The 20034-nt window shown below is 38.6% G+C and overlaps 5 protein-coding genes, 1 long non-coding RNA gene and 1 pseudogene across 10 annotated transcripts; 3 read left to right on the plus strand and 4 right to left on the minus strand.

The window, feature by feature from the left end:
- Positions 1–312: 312 nt before the first annotated feature.
- On the minus strand, positions 313–2776 carry LOC111477373 (annotated as a pseudogene).
- On the plus strand, positions 750–1531 carry LOC111477389. Its single transcript, XR_002717311.1, has 2 exons — positions 750–868; positions 1164–1531. It is a non-coding gene; the product is annotated as an uncharacterized LOC111477389 (long non-coding RNA).
- Positions 2777–3769: 993 nt separating the features above from the next.
- LOC111483786 (axial regulator YABBY 4) lies at positions 3770–6302 on the minus strand. 4 transcript variants are annotated; one of them, XM_023130120.1, is made up of 7 exons: positions 5855–6302; positions 5651–5785; positions 5431–5560; positions 5297–5345; positions 4466–4541; positions 4306–4368; positions 3770–4052 (listed from the first exon to the last, which is right to left on the minus strand). In XM_023130120.1, the coding sequence occupies exons 1-7, from the start codon at positions 5924–5926 to the stop codon at positions 4005–4007; spliced, it is 573 nt and encodes a 190-aa protein (XP_022985888.1). In that variant the 5' UTR covers positions 5927–6302; the 3' UTR covers positions 3770–4004. The 4 variants fall into 4 exon arrangements, with proteins under 4 accessions (XP_022985888.1, XP_022985875.1, XP_022985867.1 ...); XM_023130107.1 differs by having other exon boundaries at positions 3770–4058; XM_023130099.1 differs by having other exon boundaries at positions 3770–4368.
- Positions 6303–8224: 1922 nt separating this feature from the next.
- LOC111490431 (ubiquitin-40S ribosomal protein S27a) lies at positions 8225–8927 on the minus strand. Its single transcript, XM_023139052.1, has one exon. The coding sequence runs from the start codon at positions 8862–8864 to the stop codon at positions 8394–8396; it is 471 nt and encodes a 156-aa protein (XP_022994820.1). The 5' UTR covers positions 8865–8927; the 3' UTR covers positions 8225–8393.
- Positions 8928–9299: 372 nt separating this feature from the next.
- On the plus strand, positions 9300–13818 carry LOC111490390 (CRS2-associated factor 2, chloroplastic). Its single transcript, XM_023138987.1, has 6 exons — positions 9300–10009; positions 10158–10285; positions 11909–12134; positions 12562–12689; positions 13062–13191; positions 13272–13818. Exons 1-6 carry the CDS (start codon positions 9364–9366, stop codon positions 13664–13666), a joined length of 1653 nt encoding a protein of 550 aa, XP_022994755.1. The 5' UTR covers positions 9300–9363; the 3' UTR covers positions 13667–13818.
- Positions 13789–16083, minus strand: LOC111490419 (signal recognition particle receptor subunit beta-like). 2 transcript variants are annotated; one of them, XM_023139032.1, is made up of 7 exons: positions 15925–16083; positions 15579–15839; positions 15402–15484; positions 14913–14999; positions 14607–14755; positions 14230–14361; positions 13789–14130 (listed from the first exon to the last, which is right to left on the minus strand). In XM_023139032.1, the coding sequence occupies exons 2-7, from the start codon at positions 15736–15738 to the stop codon at positions 13947–13949; spliced, it is 795 nt and encodes a 264-aa protein (XP_022994800.1). In that variant the 5' UTR covers positions 15739–15839; positions 15925–16083; the 3' UTR covers positions 13789–13946. The 2 variants fall into 2 exon arrangements, with proteins under 2 accessions (XP_022994800.1, XP_022994807.1); XM_023139039.1 differs by having other exon boundaries at positions 15579–15778; positions 15925–16061.
- Positions 16084–18281: 2198 nt separating this feature from the next.
- On the plus strand, positions 18282–19593 carry LOC111490395 (F-box/kelch-repeat protein At1g23390). The gene has a single exon (XM_023139001.1). The coding sequence runs from the start codon at positions 18354–18356 to the stop codon at positions 19497–19499; it is 1146 nt and encodes a 381-aa protein (XP_022994769.1). The 5' UTR covers positions 18282–18353; the 3' UTR covers positions 19500–19593.
- Positions 19594–20034: the final 441 nt, after the last annotated feature.

Here is a 20034-nt window from a genome sequence, read left to right on the forward strand (position 1 = left end):
TAATTAAAGAAGAAAAGAGATTCGTTTGGAAATTGACATGATCGTCTGCTGACACACTAACTTGTGGTAGCATTTATGATTGTGAGATTCTTTATAAGGATGTGGAAACTTGTCTCTGACAAATACATTTTAAAAACCTTGAGGAGAAGTCCGAGAGGAAAAACTTGAACAGAACAATATCTGCTTGGATCGTTATAGTTATAAAGGTTTCAACACACTATCAACAAAGATAACAAAAAGAATTTAACCCGTATTTCTACATACGCATAATCAAGACTTCAGAATTTCCATTCTAGATACTTTACCACACTATTAAATGAAATCCTACATTTTTCATCCTAGATGAAGCATTTTACATTAGAATATGAACAATACATTTCAATGATTTCATATAGTCTGCTGCCTATTCTGATTTTTGTTTTTATTACATGAATTGATCAGTCAGTCACCAGACAAGGAGTTTCCAAAAATAGTGGAGCAAAGCAAACCAGAATCTACACTTCTTTTCTCCCTTGTGAGAAAAGCCTTTCCTTGCAAGAAACAGCGTCCACAGCTTGGATATTAACATTTACAGAACTGATGGAGCAATCACTGCAATCAAAACAATTTTCAACATGTAGACGCAATGGCTTCTAAAAGTGAATGAACAAAACGCATCTGGGTTTCTTTGTTGATCTTTGAAAACAGAGGAACATGGACAAACAAGGATTTGTGACCCTTCTGTTCTGCCAATCTGAGGGAATGGTAATATACATAATTGCAAACAAAACGACCCGCATCCTCCGATAATATCACATTGTAGCTTTTCGCCTTCAACCTCTCTAAGATCGTCGGAGCCGAGCAGGATGTCTTGAAACAATGATTGACAGTAAGTTACATCCCAAGCCTATGATAAAATTCAGAAAAAGGCCAGAGAGAAGTACCTTTCTAATCATTGAGATTTCCCCATCCTCCATGACTATTGGAAGTTTCTGGGTTAAAAAGAACAACAATGAAAAAAAAAGGCAAACAAACTGATTTGGTTCTCATAGATTTTTATTGTTTTTGGTCTTTCTTTTCCTTGTCATTTGTTCTTAATACCATGATCTAATCTTTTCTCTTCAGCAAATAGAAATGATACTGAATTTTGATGAAATGTCTATATATTGTTCTGCTTTTTGTAGACATACAATAACAGCTCAAGAAGTAAGAGAGGAAATCAACCTGAGGCTGCCATCCGAGTTCGTCTGGATAACGAAAAGTAGCTTCGTTCACAGCTTGCCATTCAACAGCAAACCTCGTCGAACCACTATTGACTCCCAAGTGAAGCTGAACAAACATGAACAAATCCTCTCCAGGTTTGAGTATTCATTATTAATCATATCTCAGCTATACAAAAACGGAAATTTTGCTACATATCAGTATATACAAAAAATTTCCTTTGCTGTGTGTGGGGCCTATCTTGATAGGATAGAAATATTAGTTGAATGCACAAGTTTATCAAATATAATGTAATGCTGTTAGCTTTTAAATGAAGAACTTGTTCATTTAACTGAGGTGGTTTTTAAAATTTATGGAATGAATTCACTAAATCTAGAAGTCCCTATAGATATCTCTACTTTCTCCAATTTATCTTCTTTGCACTGTAAAGAACAATTGGCCTAAAGAGAGATGTGTTAAAAAAAACTGACCCATATGAGTTTGGTAGTTTCTGTGACATTTGAGATGCCAGATTCCAGAACTTTGTAAAGCAGTGGAAGAGCACCATCTCCAGCAACATCAAGAACTGTACAACTTCCAAGAGTGACACCTGAAGGCAATCCTGTTTCTTCGACGATAGCCTCGGTAGGATTTTCAGCAACCCCATGGAACTTCTTAAATCCAGTCACATGAATGGTAACCCCACCGGACCTTCAGAACCCATTTCTTTCTTTCACTTGGGTCTGCAAACAACTCCCAATTTGCTACTAAGTCCCCTCTGTGAAATGCTAAACAACTTCCCCTGAAAGACCAACCAAAGAGTTAGTCTCCGACATCTCGAAGCGCCGTTTAGACGACAAATGCTTATGTCAAGAGATGTTTTGAGTTCTAGCTCGTGATGGGTTCGAACCTCTAACTATCTGACATCTTTAGTCGAAGGCATATATCTTAGAGCTATGCTAAAACCAATGTTTCAAAGAGAAACTTCCTTGATTTTTTCCTGTTATTGATTCTTAGCTTAATACCAACACCAACAAAGATTCAAAAACAATGAAAAATCCATTCATTTTTCCTTTATCCATTCAGACCATGGAATGAATCCCAACAATTCAACTAGAAAACATCAAATCAAGCTCATGGGGAAGCCCAAAACGTTGACCTAAAGTCAACCCAGAACTTTTCATGGAACAACAATCTCGAAACATCAGAAGCTGAAATCAAAATTCAAGAACTCCTTTCCATCACCACAGGAGATCTTTCCAGCATCGCTGCCGACAGAACCTTGAAATCATTTAACCTAAGATACAGAAAATCGGATCCGGAATTGATAAGAAACGATCCGAAGAAGATAACAATAAACAAGCCGTTCGATTAAGAGCTTGAAGTAAGCAAAACCCAACATGGCCGGAGCAGACACGAATTAAACACAAAAACCTCTCTGAAAAAGACGATTCCGGAAGAAGATTGGGAACTCACCTTGGACGCCGGCGCCGGAAACGGAATCTTTTGAGAACTAAGAGAAGGGGAGAAAGAAAAATTAGCTCAATTGTTAAGCTCTAACCTTCTTCGATAGAAAGTGTCGATTGTGAAAAAGTACCCACTACCATGATTGATAACTTTTCGATGATACAAACACGTTGATTTTTATTTGAAGAATTTGGAGAAAGTCCTCAACAAGTGTCCGCTGTCTTATATAAGGAAATGTTAATGTTAATGAAGGATGGAGGATATATCATCTCTGAAATTCAATTTGTTAATGTAGTTGTATGATCAAAGGGTGCATTATAGCTCTAGAATTTAGAAGAAATCCGAGAGTTATCTAAAATCTAAAAGCTTCAAACTTCGAAGATCACTAGAGATTATAGTAAAACTATAATGATGACTGAAAAAAAAGACTATGCACCCACATTGTAAATAGAAAAAATACCTCAAAGTGGTTTCATTCGTTCGCCATTTTTTTTATAGGAGTATTTTAATAGCCAAAACCTACTGCTAGTAGATATTTTCGAGTCAAAGTGGTTACGTATCGCCATTAGACTCATGGTTCTAAAACGTGTCTATTAGAGAGAGATTTCCACACCCTTATAACGAATGTTTCGTTCCCCTCTTCAACCGATGTGGGATCTGACAATTCACCTCCCTTGGAGACCTAGCATCCTCGCTAACACACCGCTCTATGTCTTGCTATACCATTTGTAATAACTCAAGCTTACCGCTAGAAAATATTGTCCATTTTGGCACATTCGTATCGACATCAGCTTCCGGTTTTAAAACATGTATATTGGTAATTAGATTTTTATACCCTTATAAAATATACATATTTTTAGTGAGCCAATCAACTCTCCATTTCATACTCTTATAGAGTTAAAGTGGTTAAATGAACCTTTCTATTTCTATAGAACTGCACCATTTTATCTTCTATTGTTATAATTTGTTAGAAGTCCGTTTACCTCATCACTATTTTCCTAAAACAAGATGAAAATGTAAGGTTTCCCCAATTTCATATTATCTAATAATTTTAAACGTAAGTGATTTGAAATGGTTAAAATTAAAATTGAGTTTGAGTGGGAAGTGGGCATTCAATTCATCGTTCGGAACCAAGAATTCTGGTTGATAGTTTCAAAGTTGAAAAGGGCGATTTAGTAAAGAAAACACAAACCGACATGCAGAAGATTCTATAAAAATCCAAGCTTTCCAGACAGTTAATCGACTGAGAAAAGGAGAAAAAAAGGAAGAAACTTTGATTCCCAATGGCATCAACCCTTTTGAAGTAAGAGAGCAGAAAGTGAAAGCATTGCAGGCATGGCTTCCACTGAAATGGTGAGTTATGTCAAAACTGAAGGCCTTGGGAAACACTTTCCATTCTTCTCAACCTGAAACTTTTCAAACACACAAACTCTGATTACTGCGTCAGTTGCTTAAAATTGCCACAAAAACGCCCCAACTTCTTCATTATTATGAGCTTTCCTACCCTTTTAATGGAAGTCTCATAAATTTGCGGCTTTGGAAAAGGAGCATTTTCAAGCATCGTTATGAATGATTTGTGTTTTGCTTTCCATTTGGTGTAATGGGTTTGAAGAGTTGATTGGATATCATAACTTCTGATCTCAAAGATGGTGTTTTTACCTCTGGAATTTGAGTGTTCTGTGGGTCTTCTTTTTGTTGGATTGTTGGAGGGAAGTTTGCCCACTGAAAGATCAAAATCAAAATCATTTCAGAATTCACAGAACATATGGATATGAATCAGATCATAATGAAGTTGATTGAGACTGCTGCTGTTGCTTACATTTTTTGCAGCTGTTCTGAAGGCCTCCTTGTGAGTCATTTGAGGGTTTTCAGCTTTGAGCCTTCTGATTTCATCCCTTTTCCAACACAAACAGATTAGATTCATTCTTTTAAACAACTTAAGTGCGCTTTGAAGGGCTTGGAAGGTTAATAAGTGCTTGGAATCTATCCATTTCTTAAAAGCTTCTTTTAGGTTCTACTAGTGTCTATTATTTTTTAGGTTCTACTAGTGTCTATTGTAAGATCTCACATCGGTTGGAGAGGGAAACGAAGTATTCTTTAGAAGGATGTGGAAACCTCTCCCTAAAAAAGGTATTTTAAAAACCTTTAGCCGAAGCCTGAAAGAGAAAGCCCAAAGAGGACAATACATGCTATCATTGGGCTTGGGTTGTTACAAATGGTATAAGAGCCAGACACTGGGAGCTGTACTACCAAGGACATTGAGCCCCGAAGGAAGTTAGATTGTGAGATCCCACATCTATTGGAAAGATGAACGAGTGCGATTGAGAACGTTGGGCCCTGAAAGGGGGTGGATTAAGATCTCACATCGATTGAAGAAGGGAACGAGTGTCAATAAAGATGTTGAGCCTCAAAGGGGTAGATTGAGATCCCACGTTGATTGAAGAGGAAAATGAGTGCTAGCGAGGACGCAGGACCCTGAAGGAGAGTCGATTGTGACATCCCATATCCATTGAAGAGAGGAACAAATACAATATCAGCTATAGCTAATATCTGCCTAGGGAAGTACTTTCCTTCACTAATATTCTACTATTAGAAGTCATCCCAAACTCGCTATAAAATGAGTAAGAAGTTTGAAAGTTTGATATCTTACTTGATGAAACAGTTGTATGCTGATGGGACACGCTGTCTTTTCTCAGGAGCTTGAAGTGATCATTCAACGAAACAAATGAACAAGTTAAAAGTTTTCAGATTTGTTGTTATAATTGGAAATCACAACGTTCTTACGTTTGTTTACAGAGGGAGGTGTGACAGGAATCAAGCCTTCTTCAACTTCATACTCAGAAAATTTCAAGTTTGATCTTATGAAACTGTCAAACAACTTCCCTGAACTCATTTCTCTACAAGTTTCTTTGGGCTGAAAGGACAAAAAGATAGAGACAAACAACAACATCTGATCAGTAAATCAGAATTCAAAAAGAGGAAGAAGGAAAAAGGCTCCAAATACCAGATTGCGAGATAGAGAAGACAGAAAATGAAGAGGAACCAGAGTGGCTCTCAGCATGTTAACAGAAAGGAGGCTTGAGCAGTGGCCGCACGTCACGGTCACCTCCATCGACAAGCTGCTGCACGGCACACTGACCTGCATTTTCCACATGAACAATCATTCACATGAATTGAAGCTCAAGAACAATGAAGAACACCAAGATACCAGCAAAATGGTGGTACAGATTCCACATTGCACATAGCAAATCTTTTCAGGAAGTTCAAAGAGATGGTTCATTGTTCTAAAGTGAGAGAAAATCTGTGTGGGTCTGTAGGTTCTAAGAAGGCAAACTCCAAATTTATAGCAGATATGAAGGAGTTTGGCATTAAATGGTGAAAAACACTTGGAAGAGTTTTGGGAAGTTGGGAACAGAGTTGGAAGTTCAATGAAGCTGGGTGAGTGGTGCTTGTTTGTCTCATGTGTCGTTGTTTTGTCCTTCAATGTTTGCAACAAACAGCTGTGATGCAGGAGACCGTGCTGTTTTACTGATGAAAGTGAAAGTGCAGAGAGTTTTTACAATGATGTCTGCTTCGAAAACTTCTTTGCATTTTAGAATCTCTGTCTCTCTTCGCTGTCTGAAGGCCCAAATGGTAGTAATCAATCCCCTCCTACCCACCACCTCAGACGAGCCCTCTCGATAGAGCCATCAGCTTTTATGTTTACTGATGTTTCAGGGTATCATTAGACACGTATTTCCATCAAAATTTTGATATTGAAAACTAAATGTGCATGTTGGCCTCAGACGAGCCCTCTCGATAGAGGCATCAACTTTGTGTTTACTGATGTTTCAGGGTACCATTAGACACGTATTTCCATTTGTTTGAATACTATTTGTTATGATTATCGTCAAAATTTTGATATTGAAAACTAAATGTATAGCAATAAAATTTGATAAAGAATTCAAATGATTACTTGGAAAATATGAAAATTGATTAAAAAACAAGCATAATTCAAAAATTATATGGCTTAATGCAAGATATAATCAAATTTTGTTACCACATTTCTAAGATGGTGTTTGTCAAAGTAAAAATCATACCAATAACTACATAAAAATTGATTTAGATAACCGGGTATCGTGACAGAATCGAAGATCGGATAGAACATCGAATAACATTCCATGCGGGAGGAATGAGGAAAAAAACCCTTGCATAATGTTGTACCATCCTCTATGAAGCTGTGCATTCGAGTAAATCAAGGAGAAACAATTGTCTAAGGGCCCATCATGATATACCTTTACCAATTCTTTTGATGTTACATATAGCCTCCAACGGTTTAAATTTGGGTTAGTAACTTCTTAAGCATTGAGAAAATGGGAATAAGCAACAAGACCGTGCGCGAGGAGCACGCTGAAGGAATAACATGAGAACTTCTGTGTTGGGTTTGCTCCATCCATTCGAAATAGTATGACAGGTTCAAAGACGTAATCGGTCTAGCTTGATATCCAAAATAAAATCGATCAAGCCACATAATCAACAAGATGCATAGTTCAAAATCAAGTATAGAATAAACAACCAATGGATCAAACATCAGACTGCGCCTTCAACCAACAAAAAGATTCAAATGGACCATTCAAAACTAGCTTCTCAAGATCAACTAATACACCCTCAACACGTATCGGGCACTTGCCCAATCGGTTTCAGTATGGCAACAATACACCCACACCGTGAACCAAACAGTAACTGCAGTTCTAAAAAATTCAATACATCAGAAGTTGGAAATAATCACGAAACCCTGAACAATCAATAAAAACAATGGAAGCAGCTTGTAACTCAAAAAAGAAAATACAAACACAGGAAGATGGGTATAAAGATCGAGTTCAAAAATAGTGGGTAGGAAAACAGAGAACCAGTTCCTAGATATTAATGAAGTTCTAAGATATTGATGGTATAGAACACAGCCAAACGAAGAACCACAACACTTCTAACTCTTTAGATACAAAGTCAAGTCGGGATGAGGTAACAACAGTGATTAGTTCGCAAGGAAAAATATGAAAACAAACTAAACAATCATTAGGCACTTAGCAATTTGTAGACAATGGTAAAACCTAAAATAGTTCAGTCCAAACATGTTTAGCTTATGTTGTGGGTCTCCTAGTAACAGCAGAGTCATTCTGATAAGTGAAAAACGTTAATACCAGGGGTTATAGAAAAACAATATATTTACATATTTCATCAAATGGGACCGAAGAAGACAATACTAAAACCGCTTCAAACTAAAGAACTTTAAAAAAAACGATTAAAAAATATAAACTGCATTGCAGGAAGAACACATCGCGTTGCAAATGATCTTCAGAATACGTGAATAACATTAGGGAAGATAAGAACATCAAAATTCGTTCAAGAATCAAATGACACACAGAAGCAAATAAAATCATCAAATATACGTCGGACTTGAGCACTACCAAAACAGAAAACTTACCAATCGCACAGAAGATAACATGAAGTTACTCCTCAACACAAATATATGAAGTTCAGGATAAGCATATAATTCATTAAAAATTAAACAGTTTTTTCAAGGATGATAATCGTAAAGGAGTAAGTAAATATGAGGATATTCATAAAAACGATAATAAATCGACAATAAGAAAACAAAATCCATGTCAATAACTAGACTCAAACAAGCTTGATGAGCAATTCTAGATAAAATTCAACGACAATTAAACATTTAGATCAAATGAAAACATGATGAAAAACAACGGATAAACCTAATCACCACCAGCTTTGTTGTAAACGTAGGTCAAACCACATTTGCCGCAGTAGTGGCGATCAAAGTGGTTGGCCATGAAAGTCCCAGCACCGCACTCGGCATTAGGGCACTCCTTCCTGAGCCTCTGCACCTTTCCAGAGTCATCGACCTTGTAGAACTGGAGGACGGCGAGCTTGACCTTCTTATGCTTGTGCTTGATCTTCTTGGGCTTGGTGTAGGTCTTCTTCTTTCGCTTCTTGGCGCCTCCCCTAAGACGAAGCACAAGGTGCAGCGTGGATTCCTTCTGGATATTGTAGTCGGCAAGAGTTCGGCCGTCCTCCAGCTGCTTTCCAGCGAAAATCAAACGCTGCTGGTCCGGGGGGATTCCCTCCTTGTCCTGGATCTTGGCCTTGACATTGTCAATGGTATCGGAGCTCTCGACCTCGAGGGTGATGGTCTTACCCGTTAGGGTTTTCACGAAGATCTGCATCCTTGGGAGGCTTGTTCGCAGAGCCGCACGACTGAACTGGTGTAACGAGGGTTTGTGAGAAAGAATGGTTGCCTTTTATAGGTAGGGGATTCGTCCTTCTAGGGTTTCTGGGACCCTAATTTTCAATGCCTTATTATTTTTTTTATTTAAAAAAACCTATTTTTATGTGTGTATTATTTTTTTTAATTCTATCTATGTTTTTTTATTATAATTTTATAACCAATTTTAAAATTATATAAAATACAATAATATTAGAAGAAAATTGTATGGGCTTTATTTGTTGTGGGCTCGTTTCTAAATACATGGGTTCGATTTGGGCTTTGGACCCAAAATTCTCGGACTTGGGCCTAGTTGGGTTTAGTCTCAACTCCTATCGCATGGGTTTTGGGCTACAATTTATATTTATTATTATTATTATTTTCGTCCATTTTCTGGAAGGCTCGTGGGAGCTCTGCCTTATCTGTCTCCTCCATCGGGAGAGAAAGAAGGTACTGTAACAATGGCAAGAATGCCGTCACTGCCAGGCCTCCACCTATTTTCATCTCTCCCTTCAGCTCCGCCGCCGCATGATCCATCCTCCACTTCTACTCCTTCAACACCCATTCCAATTCCCAGATACCCTCCACCCAAATCCCGCATTCTTCGAACCAACCCTCCAAAACCACCTAATCCTGCTCTCAAAACCTTCCACCGCCGTTCCAAATACTACAAGCCTGTGAAGGACGGAGTAATTTCATCCCACGGCGATCGCGCCGTCGTCATCGGCGATTCGGGTGTCTCGTATCTACTTCCCGACGCTCCATTTGAGTTTCAATATAGCTACTCTGAGATTCCTAAGGTCAAGCCCATTGCAATTCGTGAACCGGCGTTTCTTCCCTTTGCACCTCCGACGATGCCGAGGCCCTGGACAGGCAAAGCTCCGTTGAAGAGCTCGAAGAAGAAAATCCCTCTCTTTGATTCCTTCAATCCACCCCCTCCTGGTACGAAGGGAGTTAAGCAAGTCGAAATGCCTGGCCCGTTCCCGCTTGGCAAGTATCCGAAAGAGGGGAAAAGCAGAGAGGAGATACTTGGGGAGCCCCTCAAGAATTGGGAGATACGCATGCTGGTGAAACCCCATTTGTCACATAATCGCCAGGTTAATCTTGGTGAGCTATGATTTCTTCTCCCCGTTTCCTTATGCAGTTTAACTATCGCTGGTTGTTATGTGATCATATATATATGCCTTGTTGCGATTCCCAGTTCTATGATCGGCTCAAGTTGGTGACCTTTTTTCATTTGAATTGGACGTGTTAGGAAGGGATGGACTTACCCACAACATGTTGGAATTGATACATTCTCATTGGAAGCGGCAGCGTGTCTGTAAAGTTCGCTGCAAAGGTGTTCCCACAGTTGATATGGACAATATCTGCCATCATATCGAGGTATTATTTTCTCACATTCTTCGTTCTGTAGTCATTTCTATTGAATTGTATGAAGCAAGTTTTATTTTAGTTTTGCCTTCCCTTATGACTACTACTGGATAGGTGTTCTGCTAGTTTTACTATACCAAATTTGTATCACACTTTCCCACGCATGTATTTGTTAAGCCCACCATTAGCAGATATTGTTCTCTTTGGGCTTTCCCTTTCAAGCTTCCCCTCAAGGTTTTAAAACGCGTCTACTAGTGAGAGGTTTCCACACCCATGTAAATAATGTTTCGTTCTCCTCCCCAACCGATTTGAGATCTCACAATCCACCCCTCTTTGGGAACAGCATCCTCGTTGCTACACGTTCCCTTCTCCAATCGATGTGGGACCATCAATCCACCTCCCCTCTGGGGCCCAACGTCTTTGCTGGCACACCGCTTTGTGTCCACTCCCTTTGGGGCTCAAGCTTCTCGCTGGCACATCGCCCGGTGTCTGGCTCTCATACCATTTGTAACAGCCCAAACCCACCGCTATCAAATATTGTCCTCTTTGGACTTTCCCTTTCGGGCTTCCTCTCAAGTTTTAAAACGCGTATGCGAAGTAAAGCAAAAAATACAAATTCAATCAGGTTACGGGGAAGGGGAAAGAGTGAGTGAGTTCACGCATCTTGTCTTGCTTAAGCCTTTCTCTTGAGTCTTGAAACAAACACTATAGGTTTCTTCATGCCGTTACTTCTATTCAAAAAACAATGGAACAAGAGATTGAGAGAGAGTCTGACAGTGAACTCTAATTCAGCAATATTTAGTCATTTTAGTCATCAATATTTAGTCTTTTTTCAATCAAGAAATATCGATCATAAGTGGTCCAGGAAGATAAATCAATATTGTTTTATTGTATTTCCATTTGTTCTGTGTACTAGAGGTAAGCTTTACCTTTCTGTAATATAAATGTAGTTGTTGTGTTTGTAGGTGACTGAGTTTACCTTTCTGTCTGTAATGAATGTTGTTGTCTGTCTTGGTTGCTTGCTTTCTCTATAGGTGAGTGACTGAGCAGCTTCTCTTTCGGTAATGTAAATGTAGTTGTTGTTGTGTTCTAGACTAGAGGTAAGCTTTACCTTCCTTTAATGTATTTTCACACCCTTGTAAAGAATATTTCGTTCTCCTCGCCAACTAATGTGGGATCTCACGATGGTGCTATGTTTTATGGATTGCATTATAATCCTATGAGAAAGTGAGAAAGCAAGAGAAATATGGCATAATTCACTCATAACCAATGCTAAATGTGCCAAACTCCAAAACATTATGTCACAAGCTTATGTTGTGGCGCTGGATGTACCATGCTATCCTAATTCAAACCAGCCTAATAAAATCTACCAGGTTTGTATGCTACCAACATTATTCCCATTTGACCGATAGCGAGACCGTATTCATCTTGTACAACATGATAAGGAATTGTCCCTGAATCGATTTCCCCTAATTTTCTACTGCATGATATGAGTTTTCTCTTTTTCTATAAGAATGTTGTCCCTGAATGTTTACATTCCCCAAACTCTTCCTGACAAATTCCCTTTTGATTTATGAGAAACAGCCAGCATTCTCAGTTCATTTACATGTTAGTTTCTTGTGCTAATGATTCCAGGAAAAAACAGGTGGAAAAATAATTCACCGAGTCGGTGGCGTATTATATCTTTTCCGAGGTAGAAACTACAATTATCGTAGTCGCCCTCAATACCCTGTAATGCTGTGGAAACCTGCGGCCCCTGTGTATCCAAAACTTATTCAAGAAGCTCCAGAAGGTTTAACGATAGAGGAAGCTAATGAGCTAAGGATGAAAGGGAAAAATCTTTTGCCAATATGTAAATTAGGTAAATGAGTATATCATTCTCCACGGTCTCCAAAAAGAGTTCTTTAGTTCCATATTGCTATCGACCTAAGATGATCCTTTCTCTATTTTTCTGATTTTCTTTATTGTCAACTTTGAAAGTGAGAGAATTTATAGTGCTTTTGTGATAGAGGCCATGTTTGTCAGTTTGTCAGTTGGGTTGGGTTGGGTTACCAATCTATCCGACCTGAACTTTTTGATGGGTCCAAAAAAATCCCTCAACCCAACCTATCCTAGACAATGTACACCCCTAGTATTATTGTATAACTCACCTATAGCCTACTACAATTTAATTCGTTATTCATTTGAACCGTTTTTTTAAACCTTAATGAAATTGCTTGTAATTTATACAAAGTGGTCTCATTTGATCCCCTTTATAAGTTTTGAGCTTAATCTATCTCCTTTTGCAGCAAAAAATGGTGTGTACATTTCCTTGGTAAATGACGTAAGGCACGCTTTTGAAGGAAGCATTTTGGTGAAGGTTGATTGCACTGGGATGCATGAAAGTGATTATAAAAAGTTGGGTGCTAAACTCAAGGTTGGCATACATTTTCATCCTTTAATCATTGCCTTGTTCTTTACTCATTGCCTTGTCTATGGTGATTCTTAGAACGTTTCTTGCATAGAAATTAGTAGTTAGAGCCAAAACTCCTCATACAGCCTGCTATATCAATGGAACTGAGTTGAGCCTTGTCATTCTCTTTTCTGCCTATGTATATTTGCTTGCGATATCGTGTAAAACTTCGAACTCGATTGCAATTGCATCTTACAATTTCTGTATGCAGCACGCTTGAAATGCTGGCTCTGTATAGTTTACTTTTGTTGAACGTATGGAAGCAGCAGTTTGAAGATCAAACGATGATCGTTTCACGTAGATTATTAATTAGCATTACTTGATTTTTATTTACAGGAATTGGTTCCTTGTGTGTTATTATCATTTGACAACGAACAGATATTGATGTGGAGGGGAAAGGATTGGAAGTCAGATATTTCAGAAGATGTTTCTGCTACACTTCCTTGTCAAGTTCGCACAAATGATGGTTTGTGTTCATCTGGTTAGTATATTCCTTTCATATAATTAAACATTCAATAATCTTTGCTTTTTTGTTACTTTTTCTAGGTGAGTCTATTGAGAATGGTGACCTCTTACATGGCAATTATCATACGATCAAAACTAGCCCAAAAATGAAGCTGCTATGGGAGAAGGCTATTGATTCGAACAAGGCCTTGCTGCTAAATGAGATGGGTCTTGCTCCGGATGACCTTTTAGAGAAAGTTGAGGAGTTTGAGAGAATTTCACAAGCAACCGAGCATTCATATCCAGCATTAATCATGTCAAGTGAAGATGACAGCAGCCCAGATGACACCCTTGAAAGTCAGGATCACGACAAATCTAACTACAGCTCCGACGATGACGAAGATGGGGAAGGAGACCTTTTTGATAATGTTAACCCGTCTGTACCTATGGGATCATTACCTGTTGATATCATAGCAAAGAAGCTCAGGCCTGAATAGATCAATGTTGGTTTGGTTAGTAAATTTCATATTCGTGTATGACAAGGGAAAAGCTGCATATTTTCAGTGTATCTATTTGTAAAGAAAGTAATTGTACTTTTAAACTCATTGACCAAAACAAGTTGAAAAGGAATAAAGAATTGGTTCCTACTGTCTTTAGACACTAAAAAAATTGGTATGCAATTCAGAAGTCTCAAAATGGCAATTCAAGTACAAATTTGGGAGTTCATACTGAAAGGGTGAAAAAGACACCAATCATTATGTAGACTCGGATATACAGCTACACGTTTTCCCTTATAAATTGCTCCACCTCAGATACTTCGCCCTTCAAACCAGAGGCTTCAGCAACTGTTACTTTGTTATGGCACTGTGTGAACGAAAAAGCTTTTCCAGGTACTCCTAGTGTGAAGTCATTTGAGATATCAGCATCTGAGATTGCACTTCTTGATACTCGTAACTTGTCGCTGCACAAACATATAAAAACACAATGCTGAAAATTGCAATACAAATTCATGGCAGATCATTAGAAAGATGTTGCTAATATAGAGAGTTGAATGCCATACATCTCTTTTTCCATTTGCTTGTTAATAAACTCCTTTGTGTGGGCTGTCACCTTGTCTGCTTTGTTGCATAGTATCAGAACAGGGATTTTCTTCTTCACAACACTCGCATTAGTCAGGATGTCATAGAGGTACCTTCCATAGATATTTAATTAGATTAAACTAGTAACAGATATGGACAGCGCAAGTGAGTGCTTAATGTGACAAATTACGTGCTTTCTATGGTGATATGGAATGTTTTCTCGAGAGAATTGGGAGAACTCAGGAGACTCAAGCTTAAGTAACACATTCATGAAGAACTTAGGCTACTCAAAACACCTCCATTAATATAGTAAATGCACATGAACGTAAACAAAAAGTTGAGAGGACTAATCCATTACTCTGAAGCTGCACGACAGTTGGGCAAAAAATCCAAAGCATCCACCACAAAGACTACACCAGCTGCTTGAGGCAGAAATTCATCTAGTTTGGCTCGAAGGCGAGAATGCCCAGGAACATCAACAAGATGAACAGGCTTCAGTTTGTCCTTCTACCAAGATACACAGAAAAAAAAATATGTCTGTTATTTTAAAGACTGCTGGAAACAGAAACCAAGCGGCAATGATCGTTTTGATTTCAAAGCTGAAATGGGTCGGCGATGGAGCATTCTCAATTTCTGAGTATCAGTACTAGGAAACAGAAATTACCTTCGTTATTTCAGAATGAAGCACAAAAGTACCCTCATTAGGTTCCATTGATGTAACAGTACCCTGATGAGACGAACCATCACGAAGCTGCAAAGGCATAAAAACATCATAAATGACAACAACACATTTAGAAGGCAAGAGGTTTTCCCCCCTTTCTTTCCCTTAATACATTAATCTTTAGCACATATATATAGGTGATCTAGCATCATCATACACCCAAAAGAAATTATGCTTCGTCTCAAATTGTATGTAACAACATTGTCAGACATGAATTAATCATTATGCTATGCTTTGAAGTATCCAAGACATCAAACACCAAGAATATCTACAGAGTATTCCAAAATAACATTAGGGGCTTTAAGGCTACTTCTTGAGAAGATGGTGAAGAAATATAATTAGTGTATAAACTCATATGACAAAAGGCTTAACCACTCAATTGGAACCGAAGTATATGAAGAATGCAATTAAACCAACAAGGCAGATGCTTACTTGATAAAAAAGAACAGTTTTCCCACTTCCACTGAGCCCACTGAGTAGAATGATGTTCGATTTTCTGCGGTTAAACAAGCGAGCTGCGGGGAGAGAAGGGGGGGAAAATTTCAATTCCAAAATGTTCCACCATATACCATTACAGAAAGGAACATTCAGATAAAGAGAAAGACTCACTCAATAAAAGAAGCAAAGTGGTAAATAACAACACAGCAACCCCAACGTAGAGTTGAATTGGGGGTATTTGGTGAACAAGCTCCAAGCCTTGTTCTAGCCAATGCTCCATATGGACTTTCAATTGCTCCACCTGAACCTTCCACTGTTCCGCACCCTCCATTTCTAAAATTTTAGAGTCGACACGCTCCAAAAGTTCAATTCTTCAAATCAAACCGAACTTTTCAGTCAAAATTTCCTCGCCCCCGAATTCTACTCGAAACCCTACACCCAGAAAACCAATTGACGACAATCGATGGAATCCACGAAACAGAAATCACGAAATGAAGCATCGAGCTAAAGAGAGTACCTGATCCGATAATCCGCTGCAAATCTGAAGTGCGAAGAAAATCAATTTGGGGACGAATGAAATTACCCAATACGCTCGCGGTGAGGCCTAGAAGTCCACCGTCTCCGCTTTCTTTCCTTTCATTCCCTTCTTTAATTTTCCCCTTTTAATTTTTTCTAATATAAAATTTTGTTTTATTTGCCTCAAAAATTTTGAGTTATCCATTTGAAATCCTACTTTTCATTAAAATATAATATAAAAATTAAAAAAAAAATCACGTGAACACTTTAGGATGGATAACTATATAAAATGATTGTTTTGAACCAATTGTATACGGTCGCCAAAGTTTACGGGTGAGATGATGTGGACAAGTCGAAAAGGAAAAAAAGGCATTACAATCTCATTTTTCAAGATTCTATAAAGTGATCGTGTCTTACTCGCTCTCACCGCTAAGTAAACCAACCAATTTGAAACCACGTTGTTGCTGGCATGGATGAGTATACTCAAGCTTTCGGTCGCGTTTGAGAACAAAAATTTAGAAAATGGGTTCGAAGATATTTTCGAAAACTAGTTAAAAGCAATGTTATAGGCTAGCAAGCAAATAATGGACAACACCGGCTTAGATAACATATAACTCTGAGTATGGAGAATTGACGACAAGTCGCATTTTTCTATAGTACATTTCGAAACATTTTATTTCTACAAGATTTGACATAGTTTTGTCAAGAGTCACACAGATGAAATAATACAACGTCAAGGTGATAAAATCTTACAACAAGAGTTAGACCTAAGAGTTTGGCATGACATAAGCATACCGCCACGAACGACACATCTTGGACAAACATAACCGTGACACTAAACAAGAAGAGTCAAACTTGTCTTCTAGCATAGGAGGAGGAGAAACTTTACTAAGTAGTAAAGGTCACTCTTGAAGTGTCGAGTAGGCAGAGAGATCAACCTTGTCCTCAAGCACAATGATCATAAACTTACTCTCTTAATGGACTCAACCTAACCAACTTGAAGATTACGAAGAGTCTAATTGCGAGATCAGGTGTTAAGTTGTTGTACAGATAAAGGCGAGATCAGAATGAGTTAAGTCTTTCGATAGGGGTTCAACCTAGTGTGTGACTATCTAAATAAGTTATAAGTCGTAGGCCATCGCCACCCAGTGAAAAATCCATTTAGCTCGACTTTAAGACTAACAAATATAATACATCTATAACATTAGAAACACAAAGTCGTTGTCTTACCACAAGGTCGGGCAAATTTTCCCTTTATGTCCGGCCACTAGCTGGGAATTTTATAATTGCAAAACTTCAATGATCATGAGATATTAAACGCATTCATAAGCTCGAGGAAGACGGAGAGCCGAATCAATTTCAAATTTTCTGATCTTTAAGCAATTTGTTGAATACCGTTGGTCTCATGTTTCTCTTTCACAATTTGTTGATGGGTTCTTCTCTGGTGCAATGTAGGGTTTAAGGAATGTCGTGTTGCTTTGTGAGATCCTACGTCGATTGGAGAGTGGAACGAGTGCCAGCGAGAACGTTGGACCATGAAAAAGACAGATTGTGAGATCCCACATCGGTTGGCGAGGAGAACAATACATTCTTTATAAGAGTGTGAAAACCTCTCACTAGCAGACATGTTTTAAAAACCTTGAGAGAAAACTCAAAAAAGAAAACCCAAAAAGAACGATATCTGCTAGCTGTGGATTTTGGTTGTTTACGTGCTTAATAAGTTATTTTTGGTAGTGTGTGACTGCCGATCCTAATAGTCGTATTAGAGCGCTTGTGAATGGAGGCAGAATAACTAACTTTACCTACGTAGCTGCTACGTTTAATGGCATAATCAAGGCCTAAAAGGAGAAGTTATAGCAATCAGCTTAGTTGTAGGTGTATGGCCCTCAAGCAACAACGAATGGCATATGCAAGCAGACCATTGAATATATCACGGTTTCAGCTTAGTTGTAGGTGTATGGCCCTCAAGCAACAACGAATGGCATATGCAAGCAGACCATTGAATATATCACGGTTGAGATTCCACGTTGGTTGAAGAGGAAAACAAATCATTGGTTATAAGTGTAGAAAGATCCCGTTTTAAAACTTTCTGAGAAGACCCAAAAAGGACAATATGGATAGCTTTATGTGCTAGTGAAGACGATAAGCACCAAGAGGATCCATGTCAGTTGGAGTTGGAGAAGAAACTATAATTTTAAAAAATAATAATTATTTTCGTAAAATAAAATTTTGAAATAAACGTTTTAATAATAAAACTAGTCTATCGACTGTTCTTTTCACGTGTATTTTATAAATAATAAAAAATAATAATAAATGCATATTTTAAATCCACGTTGAAAAAACTATAGGAGATGGGGATAGAATCCTCAGCTTCGCCGCCTATAATTATATAACAACGCCTGCCTGAAAAACCAATCAAGCCTCGCTCCCATGTCTACAGAAGAGACGGCGGACGAGCAAGACGGCGCCGCTGTCCACGGCGACATTTTGGAGTGTATTCTCTCTCACCTCCCTCTCATAGATCTCGCCTCCTCCTCCTCCGTTTCACGTGGCTGGGAACAAGCCGTCTCTTCCTCTCTCTCCCATTTCAACGCCCTCAAACCATGGCTCCTCCTCCACTTTCACCCCAAATCCTCTCCTTCCGCCGCTGCCTACGACCCTCGCTCCGCCGTCTGGATGAACATCAACTACCACTCTCCGATCCCCCGCACCGCCCACCTCCAATCATCTCACTCCTCTTTACTTTACACACTCACCCCCTCCAAATTCTCTTTCTCAATAGACCCCCTCCACCTCACGTGGCAACACGTGGATCCCCCGCTGACTTGGCGAGCCGACCCAATAGTTGCCCTCGTTGCCCACAGAGTCATCATCGTCGCCGGCACGTGCGTCTTCAACGACGAACCTCCCGCCGTTGAAATTTACGAATTGAAATCCAAGACGTGGGACACGTGCGAAGAATTACCTTCAATCTTTGCCGAATACGCAACCGCCATGTGGTTCTCGATTGCCGTTGACGACCACAATTTACACGTCATGCATAAAACTTCCGGAGTAGTATTTTCATTCGACCCGATAAAGAAATCATGGGCCGGGCCATTTGACATGAAACCCAACCCGGATGTTTTTTCATCGATAATCGGATTTGCCGGCGACGGAATGGTGATTGTAGGACTCTCGGGGTCGCCGGAGGATGTTAAAAGCGTGAAGATATATGAAGTGGTGGTTCAATTTTCAGAGTATCGGAAAATTGGGGAAATGCCGAAGTCATTCATTGAGAAATTGCAAGGAGAGAGTGCAGAAATGGCGTCGATCGGCATGTCGTCGGCCGGAGATTTCATATTCCTTCACCACGGTTCTGACCCAGTGGAGGTGATACAGTGCGAGGTGGTCAGAGGCAGCGATTACGGTTGCAGGTGGGGGATTGTCCCGAATACAGTGGTGGATGATCGGACACGGCTCCGGCGATTCGTGTTCACCAGTTCCAACGTCAGCGTAGAACATTTGCAGAGAGCGTTGAGATCAGAAAGTCCTCAAACCACCATCAAGGTCAAGGAATCGGACGGACTGAATTAGATCACTTTTTCTTTAAAAAAAACTTCTATTTTATGGATATTATGTTTATGTTTTTTCTAATATATGGAAATTTATGTCTCCACATTTCTATCATCAGTCCAAATATTATTTCAGTATTATCAATGATTGAATATTATTTCTGTGTGTTCAAGCTTTGGTAATGTTATTAATTATTGGCTAAAATTTTTTTTCTAAAAAAACATTATTAAATTCTTAAAAATTGTATTAATTAAATCCCTAAACAACAAAATATATATACAAAAAAAAATATATTCTTAAAATTTTATGCATATTTTTTAACCCATTTTAAAACTAATACTTATTGACATCAGTCGACGCCAATGAATGCTATCTATAATGATAGTAAGATATATTAATTTGAATATCCATTCACCTTAAAATATCATTTTCAAATAATTCATTAATTTGGTTATGTGTCAGATCGTATTTAAAATTATTTTTACTTGAATTTTCCAACTATATCTCACTTATCGCTCTGTTTGTTTTTTTTTTTTTTTTTTTTTTTTTTTTTTTT

This window comes from Cucurbita maxima, unplaced genomic scaffold (assembly GCF_002738345.1).
Source record: "Cucurbita maxima cultivar Rimu unplaced genomic scaffold, Cmax_1.0 Cma_Scf00001, whole genome shotgun sequence".
NCBI lineage: Eukaryota > Viridiplantae > Streptophyta > Magnoliopsida > Cucurbitales > Cucurbitaceae > Cucurbita > Cucurbita maxima.